The sequence below is a fragment of the Solea solea genome, chromosome 21 (genome assembly GCF_958295425.1).
Source record: "Solea solea chromosome 21, fSolSol10.1, whole genome shotgun sequence".
Classification (NCBI taxonomy): Eukaryota; Metazoa; Chordata; class Actinopteri; order Pleuronectiformes; family Soleidae; genus Solea; species Solea solea.
The window spans coordinates 13,170,542-13,180,024 of NC_081154.1; the positions used below are offsets into that span (position 1 = coordinate 13,170,542).

General features: G+C 43.3%; 1 protein-coding gene across 2 annotated transcripts; it reads left to right on the top strand.

Annotated features, from left to right (window-relative positions):
• Positions 1–3,523: 3,523 nt before the first annotated feature.
• Positions 3,524–9,276, top strand: qrfprb (pyroglutamylated RFamide peptide receptor b). Of its 2 annotated transcripts, XM_058620907.1 has the most exons (6): positions 3,524–3,974; positions 5,705–5,863; positions 6,045–6,106; positions 6,921–7,156; positions 8,071–8,168; positions 8,477–9,276. In XM_058620907.1, exons 1-6 carry the CDS (start codon positions 3,608–3,610, stop codon positions 8,869–8,871), a joined length of 1,317 nt encoding a protein of 438 aa, XP_058476890.1. In that variant the 5' UTR covers positions 3,524–3,607; the 3' UTR covers positions 8,872–9,276. The 2 variants fall into 2 exon arrangements, with proteins under 2 accessions (XP_058476890.1, XP_058476891.1); XM_058620908.1 differs by lacking the exon at positions 5,705–5,863.
• Positions 9,277–9,483: the final 207 nt, after the last annotated feature.

Sequence of the window (9,483 nt, forward strand, 5' to 3'; positions counted from 1 at the left end):
TGAAGTCGACGATGATCTCTTTTGTCTTGTCAACATTCAGAAGCAGGTTGTTCACCCTGCACCAGTCCACCAGATGTCGCACTTCCTCTCTGTAGGCCAGTTCGTCGTTGTCCTGAATGAGGCCCACAACTGTTGTGTCGTCCGCACATTTTAGGATGTGGTTGGTGTTGTACCTGGGACGACAGTTGTGGGTCATCAGGGTGAACAGCAGGGGACTCAGGACGCAGCCCTGTGGGGAACCGGTGCTCAGGGAGATGACACTTGAGGTATTGTTACCCACACGGACAGACTGGGTTCTGTCGGTGAGGAAGTCAAGCAGCCAGTTGCACAGGGGGGTGTTGAGGCCTAGGGGGCCCAGTTTGTGTACCAGCTCCTGGGGGATGATCGTGTTGAATGCTGAGCTGAAGTCCAGAAACAGCATCCGCACGTGGGTGTTCTTGTCCTCCAGGTGCTCCAGGCTCAGATGGAGAGCAGTGGAGATGGCGTCCTCAGTGGAGCGGTTAGGTTGGTACGCAAACTGGAGCGGGTCGTATGATGGAGGCAGTATGGAAATGATGTGGTCCTTAACCACCCGCTCGAAGCACTTCATGATGGTCGTTGTTAGTGCAACAGGGCGAAAGTCGTTAAGGCATGTGATGGTTGGTTTCTTGGGCACTGGGATGATCGTGGCAGACTTAAAGCACGGGGGGACAACAGCCTGGATCAGTGACGTGTTGAAGATGTCTGTGAGCACACAGGCCAGCTGGTCTGCGCACTCCTTGATCAGCCGTCCTGGGATGTTATCTGGGCCAGATGCTTTCCGTGCAATATCGGTTGTGTAATGAGAATAAAGATCCTTTCCTTCCCTTCTATTTTTTTACAATAAAAGAATAACAATAATACTAGACTAACAGCGGCTTCAGCTATGGCCCAGCAATTGCTTAGTGGTGAGGGAAGTATTTTCATTTATTCCCAGGTTAGATACTTGAACCCTCTTACACTGCTGTCTACGGTCAGACTGTGGAAACTGTAAATTGTTTTTTAAGTACACAGGGACGCATAGAGATGACAAACTATATAAAATAAGCTACACAGACAATATTGATTTTACGTGCGATAAAGTGAGCCAGAGGGGTTTGGAGTCAGACTCATCGCACTGAACCAGGTGTATATTAGTTTGATTGACAGTGTACTTGTTTTCACATCGCTTTGGTATGGACACCCAAATTTAATTAACAGGATCAAGCTGACAGGGACCATGAACGCAGCATGAGCCGCCATCAGAAGCAACACGATGACCTTTACAACAGGGAAGTCCTTTCAGTCACACATGACACGACATAACGCACCCACTCCTACTGTAGAATCCCCCTGACATTTGTTGTGTCCCAGAGCAATAACTGTGATAAACCAACCACAGTCAACTACAGACCCAGAGCTTATCCGTTATTTATATAAATCTAATCTGTGTGTAACCAAGGGAACTTCATTACTGGTGATTTTTTACTATTTGGGTTTTGGTTCATTGCATTTTTAACATTTTGTTTACCACTGAACATAAAAAATGGCACTCTATTGCAGGTTTGCAACAGAACATTTGCACATTGCAAATTTGCACAACATGTTAATAATTGTATTGACTGAATGTTTGAATTGATTGGATGACATTTCTTGCATCATGATTGTTTGTCTTGGGGCCGCTCAGCTCCTCCTGGAAATAAAGGAGAATTAGAACATGCAATAAAAAGTGTTTGCAAATCAATGTACTGTATGACTGAAGTCAAGACACTCGCCATCTTCGTAACATGGCGTTCGAGTAAAAGAGTCCCCAAGGGCAAGCCACTTTATCCTCCACATGAGGGTTGTGGGGCGCACTGGAGCCAATCAGGGCGGACGGTGGGTCACAGCCTGGACAGGTCGCCAGACCATCGCAGGGCAAACACACACAGAGACAAACAAACGTTCACTGTGGGAGGAATCTGGTGTAACCTGGACAAAAGACACATAAACGTGTTGTTGTTGTTGTTGTTGTTGGGTCACCTGCAAATGGTAGATCCAGAGCTGACAATCACTATAAAAGATAGATAGATAGATAGATAGATACTTTATTCATCTCACAGAGAAATTCACAGTTCAGCAGCTCCAGAATATGTTACACGATAGAAACATAAGAGGCATGCAGGTCTATGTACAGTCTAAATATAAACTGAAACATATGTATAAAAAGGAAAAAAGAAAAAATATATAAAAAATATAAAGGCGTTGTAGAATGAGATGTACATGTGTGCTTGCGTGTACGGTATGTGTCATGTATGATGCAGGTTGAAGAGTCTGATGGCATGGGGGAGGAATGATCTCCTCAGTCTTTCTGTGGAGCAGGACATTGACAGCAGGCAAAAGGCACCATTTTAAATGCGTCTGTGTTGCTGGTAAGTGCTGAGGATCATTGCTAATGTGTGTTTTGCTGCTAAAATCCCTAAGTTTCCCTTACGACTGGCGTTCATCATTGTCACTGTAATTGTCCAGCTGCGTTAATGGTCATTCTGACACGATGATTGCAGAAGATTTGATGTTGTGGATGTTGTGGAATGAAAACGTGCACTTCTTTGATTCTGTGGCTCAGCTTCTTTCTGGTTTTAACCATTTACTTTATACCCTTTATATATTAGAATAAAGGTCTTCCAGTTTGCCATACAAGCCAACTTGCAGCCTAAGATCCACAGTTTGGGCCTTGCTGTATGTAACCAAGTCGAGGCTCTGTTAAAATCATTATTAGTATCAGTAGTATTAGTAGTAGTAGTAGTAGTAGTAGTAGTAGTGGTACTAGGAGTAGCAGTGGTCGTCGTCTTTGCTCGGCTGTCAAATCCATCTGATTCTGTACAGTCAGAAAGCTCTGATCTTTTTCATATTTAATTTATCATCCATCTATTCATCTATTCATTCATTTATTCATTCATTCTTTTCTACTGCTTTATCCTCCACATGAGGGTCATGGTGCCAACCCCAGCTGACAAAGGGGACACAAAGAGACAAACAAACAACTGCTCTCACATTCACACATACGGTCAATTTAGAGTGTCCGATAGTAGTACTAATAGTAGTAGTTTTTTTATTACTATTATTAGTTCTCTGCTCGGCTGTCAGATACATCTGATTCTGTACACTGAAAAAGCCATGGTTCATATATTTTAATTGAAATTACTCATGATATGTATATATATATATATATATATATATATATACATATATATATATATATACATATATATATACATATGCACATATGTAGTGATATATATTTAGTTTTTTTTTTAGTTTGTGTCCATGTTCCACAGCTTTGTTGTCAAATTCGTTTTCAGAATAATGCACAGACAGAGAGAGAGAGAGGGGGGGGGGAGAGAGAGAGAGAGAGAGAGAGAGAGAGAAGAGAGGGGAGAGAGAGAGAGAGAGGGGGGGGGGGGGGGGAGAGAGAGAGAGAGAGAGAGAGAGAGAGAGAGAGAGAGAGAGAGAGAGAGAGAGAGAGAGCAGTAGTACAGCATCACCAACAGTTCAGTCTTGTTGGAGTTGACATCCTCCAGGTGTGGAGGCTTTTTTCTTTCCCTCTTCTCTCTGAGTTTCAGACACCAGGATGGCAGCAGCTTCAGCATCCTCGGGACAGGGAAGCAGCAAAATAACTCCTGAAGCGCTGCAGGAGATGCTCCACTACTACAACCTGAGCCGCCAGCAGTTCATCAACACCTACAACATCCAGCCGCTCGTCTACGTCCCCGAGTTGCCGTACAGCGCCAAGACCACGTTCGTGGTCATGTACGTGGTCATCTTCGTGCTGGCGCTGACCGGAAACAGTTTGGTCATCTACATAGTTGTGAAGAAACGGGCGATACAGACGGCCACGGACATCTTCATCTGCTCGCTGGCGGTCAGCGACCTCCTCATCACTTTCTTCTGCATCCCTTTCACTTTGCTGCAGAACATCTCGTCTGAGTGGTTCGGAGGTGAGTTCTGAAAGAACAAACAAACAAAAACAAAATCATATATATATATATATATATATATATATATATATATATATATATATATATATACTCTGTGGACTGTGTATGTGCTGCTTATTTTTTTTTTTAAAGAATATGAATCTTTAGAAAGATTTCTGTAGAAACTATAGACTTCAGCTCCATTCTCTGCAGAAGATAAGAAACATTAGAAAGTGGATTAGTTTAACTGCTTAAATAATGATGAATATTATTGTATTTGTACACAAATGTACATATTAACCTTTTACTCATTGATCGGTTTAAAAGTGTATTATCTATCTATCTATCTATCTATCTATCTATCTATCTATCTATCTGTGTCTGATTTAAACAACAGCTGCATGTAACATACATAATCTAAACAAGTGAACCCTTAAAAAAAGAAGACAGACATCTCCCATAATTACTGTATGTGTGAGACAATGGGGGAGTAAAGGTCAGGTGACACTGCAGGTCAGAAGTAAGTAACCTGAGCTGATGATGTCAGCAAAACAAAACCAAAACAGAAACCACTGATCTGGAGATATCACAGGACAGAGGCGTGAGAATACGAGTGATCATAAAACCTACAACATCTGCTCGTAGCTTCATGTCCTTCCAGCTGATCGCCTCCGATCGTCTCGTCCCGGTCTGAGGAGTCTGGTGTGAGAACAGACGACGACGATCGATGAATGGACTGATGAGCGTCACGTGTATAGATTGCAATGTAAAGTCCATTGTACGCCGCACAATACACATGTACAGCACAGATCCATCCAACACAAACTGTTGTTGTGGATTAGAAACAGGCACGGTTGCAAGTGACTTGTACAACTATCACTTATTTAAAAACGTGTCTTTCTTTATTGAAGAATAAGAGTAACAGAAGGAACAAAAGGCACATCTATTGGTGCTGCCTCTGGGGGAGACTCATTTAATCAGGATCACAATCCAGCAGTCTCAAGACACAACATGCTGCTGTTTCCTGTTTATCAGCAAGCAGAGAAGGGAAGAGAGAGGCAAGCGTGAGCATGGCTTAAAAGTGTGCCATAGACACATTTAGTCATTTTGCAGTTTGCCTGTTGAAGAAAACATGGTCAAGTGGACGGGGGCTTATACTGGGCTTATAATTTGTTCACCCCTGGTGTATTAAAGGTGGTTTAAAAGTGAAATGTACTATTTTATTTTCCCTAAAACAAGAATATGTTGACATTGTTGATAAACCTATTTGAGCCTCTGACTTGACAATGTACAACAACTCTACAGTCGCCTGTGAAACAGCAATAAAGAGCTGAAACGCGAGACACCGAGCACGAGTGTGCTCGTAAATGCTGACTTCTTTCAAATGTCATTTTTAAGAGGATCTCACGACATTCATCACAGTTGGCCGACACTGTCAGTAAATGTCCCAGACGCGCAGCTGGCGGTGACACTCTGCGTATCATAGCAATAGGAGGCAGCCTGAAAGCCTGCGCTGCCATTTAAGTCAATAATTAGTTCACGGTGGACTCTGGTTTCAGCACGGTGCGCCATTAGTAGTCAAGTATGGATGGTCGTGGGTTTTTTTTTGTTGTTGTTCCATTTCAATTAGGACATGAATTTTGTGCACAGGAAGATGAAAAGGACCCCCTTGCTCTTTCACTCAAACAAAAGGCACTGATGTGAATTTTAATATGTTTCACAGTATACCTTATTCATCCCTGTTTCCATAGGAGTTCTGGTTTGCAAGACTGTTCCCTTTGTACAGACCACAGCCATAGTGACAGGCATTCTCACAATGACCTGCATTGCCATTGAAAGATACCAGGGCATTGTTTTCCCCCTGAAAATGAGGAGGCAGTACTCATCCAAGAGAGCTTACAAGATGCTAGGTATTATCTATCCTCAATGGTTAATTAAGCTTTGACACATAGCATTGTTTGGACTGTTGATTTGCCTTTCACTTGTTTGTACAGCCTCGTTCAAACCATGTTCCTAACCTCAACCAAAACCAATTAAGGCCAGTGTTACCACCAGAAATGCTGACAGCTGATATATGTCTTCACCCTACAGGACTTGTATGGATCGCCTCGATGATAGTTGGCTCACCCATGTTGTTTGTGCAGCAGCTAGAGGTACGTGTTTGTGTTTCAAAGTCCATCAAACTCGTCCTCTACCACTTTATGCTCCACAGGTGGGTCGGTGCCAATCTCAGCAGACATAGGGCGATAGGCTGGGCGACACCCTGGACACTCCATCGCAGGAACACATATAGAGACAAACAACCATTCACTCTCACTCTTATACCTATGGGCAATTTAGAGCGTTCAATTTCCCCATATTGCATGTTTTTGGACTGTGGGAGGAAGCCGGAGAATCCGGAGAAAACCCTCGCACACACAGGGAGAACATGCAAACTCCATGCACAAAGGCCCTTGTTCCAACCGGGATTTCGTACCCGGGCCTTCTTGCTGCAAAGGCAGGAGTGTGTTTCAAAGTTTTCGCCCAGGGGGAAATAATTGCCAGAGAAAGTTAAGAGAAAGTTTGAGAGATTCAGAGAGTTTATTGTTCAATATTATATTCTGTCCTCAAAATGTCCCTGAGAAACACAACTTTGCAAAGAGTTTTTTTCCATGGGAATATTTTTTTTTTGTTGGTGAAATTCAATGTATTTATTGTATTAGTGGGGCACTGCACCAAGGCTACGGTCTTTGGAAAAGTAAAAAAAAGGCTGCAGTGTTTCTAAGAACAGAAGAAGTTTTAGTCATTCGTACTTTTTATGAGGACACCTATTCAAAGACTAGTGAAAAAAAATCAAGAATAACGTAAACAAAAATGTTACATGTGCTGTACGTTTGCCCTCTTCGTGAATTCCATCACAGCAACAGTGACTCCACTGCTGTCACTTCATCTTTGACGACTAACCACGCCCCTTCCCGCCTCTCGCAGGTGAAGTACGACTTCTTGTACGATCACTACCACGTGTGCTGCCAGGAAAGCTGGCACTCTCTGACCCACAGGCAGGCTTACACCACCTTCATCATGGTGGCTCTCTTCCTGCTCCCCCTGGCTGCCATGCTGTTCATTTACACACGCATTGGCATCGAACTGTGGATCCGGAACAGGGTGGGTGACTCATCCGTCCTCAACACCATGAACCTCAGAGAGATCAAAAAGATCTCAAGGTAAGCACCAGAGCTGAGAGGCATCTCAACTGCATGATATCCTTGTGGCATGGTTGTATGAACGCTGCTGGTTGTGGTGGGAAACCAGAGATGGATCATGTTGTCGCTGGCAACCAAAGCCGACCCTAAATAGCAAGCAGAGGTCCCTGCTGCCTTCCCTCCCCTACCACTGGTGTTCATGGCAATGCATAGTATTATGATATTAAGAATAAGATATCCATCAGTTGTCTACCGCTTTGTCATCTTCATGGGGTCACAGATCACAGGTTGCCAGTCCATCACTGGGCCAACACACAACCAGAGAAACCCAGAGAGAAAACCCACACAGACCATGAGAACATGCAAACTCCATGCAGAAAGGCCCTTCAAATCTATCCACTCGGAGAAAGGAGTGGATAGATTTGTGAACAAATTGTAGAGCATACAATATTTGACATCTGTACATTTGGTTTATGACCAACAGCCCTTAAAATGATCAGGTTTGGGCCACTTGGACGTATCAAATGGCTCACCGCTCTGTGTTGTACAGAAAATCACCTTCCACTTAAAAATGGGCCATTTGTTTAATTCCAGTTTAAAACACACATACAGTACAACATGACAACACACATACATACAACCTTGTTCAGTCTGCAACAAGGAAACCAGGAGACACGCTGCACAGCCTGGGCTTAACACGTTCCAAGATTGTGGATTTTTCAATCCAATTTTTTAAGTCAAAAGATGATTTGACTCAGCTGCGCGAGTCATTAATTCGATAAAAGTGGTGGTGTCATCGAGAGTAATCATTCCACTGGAAACGTGTGACAGTGAAAAGCAGTGGCGTCATTAATTCAGTGCATTTTCCTGCTCTAACAAACACTCAGATCGTCTTTCATTTACCTCTACCTTCTTCCATCGCCACCTTACCACAGGAAGAAGAAACGGGCCGTGAAAATGATGATCACCATTGTTCTGCTGTTCACCATTTGCTGGGCGCCGTTCCACACGGTCCACATGCTGTTCGAGTACTGTGAGTATCATCAGTGAAATGGGGACAGCTTAAATGCTGCAGTGTGTCACTTTTTGGTCATGAAGGAAAACTATGTATTTAGAGGAATATTTCACTGATTTGCATTTAGCTTTGTATTACTAGAATAGGGGTAGTATTTTTGAGCTGTAAATGTATTTCTAAAACTTTTAAATGGCCCCTCTGCTGTGTTTTCAGTCAAACTCAAACCTATTTGCACATATATTGCCTCCGTCTGTTATGGTTTGAATTGAATGGAAACTGCAGCCTTAAGGTAATGTGCAATCTTCTGTGTGTGTCCATTAACCCAGATGACCTGGAGAACAAATACGATGCAGTCACCGTTAACATGATCATCGCCATCGTTCAGGCCATCGGGTTCTTCAACAGCTTCAACAATCCCATCGTGTATGCCTTCATGAACGAGAACTTCAAGAAGAGCTGCGTCTCCACGCTCTCCCACTGCATCAGGAAACCTAACCCGCCGTGCGTCGCTGTGGTGACACCTAAACTCACCGTACAGTTCATCAAACCCCAGAGCAGGGAAGCCTTTCTAGAGTCAGGCGAGAACAACGGCTCATCGAAGCACGCCGTCGAGAAGCGCCCTTCGGGCTCATCACACAGAAGGAGCTCTCTGGAAGTAGAAGTAGAGAAAATCTCCACAATCCAAACAGATCTCCCAGCAACCAGCTCCCTGATCAAATGAGAAGTGTCTTAGATGACAATCACTTGGAGAAGAAGCTATGAGAGGGTTCAATCTGTCAAATTAGTGGTTAAAAAGCTCAACAAGACAACAACAACCTCACTGCAATGAGTTTTTGGTTTTTTTCGTCAGGGAAAGCGGAATGAAGGAATTCATCCAAATATAAAAATGTGATTATAAAACATGCTCTGGGAACAGACTGTCAGGGGTCAGGGGTCACGCACTGAAATGCCAGCATTCATTTGTGAAGAGATGTCTGATACCTGCACGAGGTTCAGCCCCTTCATCGCTCAGCGAGCACATTGTGTCGTTAGGACTCAGGACGCAACGCAACTGTGAACACTGCAGTCACACTGTGAAAACTGTGCGGACGTGACACACAGACGCACGCAAATGTAAAAAATATGGAAATTACAGTACAGTTTTTATTTATATATATATTTAGAGAGAGACAGACAGCACTGTTCTAGTACTGTGAATCATCAAGATCAGTTCTGTGTCTTGCCCAAGGATCTTTTTTTATGTGGAGGAGCTAGGCATGAAATCTGATTCTATTTTCTGTCTGCTAAGATTTTTATTATTTTATATTTCATATCATATATGGAAAACAATTTA

What these genes read in the sequence shown, in the direction of transcription:
- qrfprb (XM_058620907.1), top strand. Translation starts at nt 3,608, where the DNA reads ATGGCAGCAGCTTCAGCATCCTCGGGACAGGGAAGCAGCAAAATAACT. An exon ending in CTCGTCTGAGTGGTTCGGAG is followed by an intron (nt 3,975 to 5,704) that starts GTGAGTTCTGAA and finishes CTGTTTCCATAG; the next exon opens with GAGTTCTGGTTTGCAAGACT. An exon ending in CCACATGCTGTTCGAGTACT is followed by an intron (nt 8,169 to 8,476) that starts GTGAGTATCATC and finishes CCATTAACCCAG; the next exon opens with ATGACCTGGAGAACAAATAC.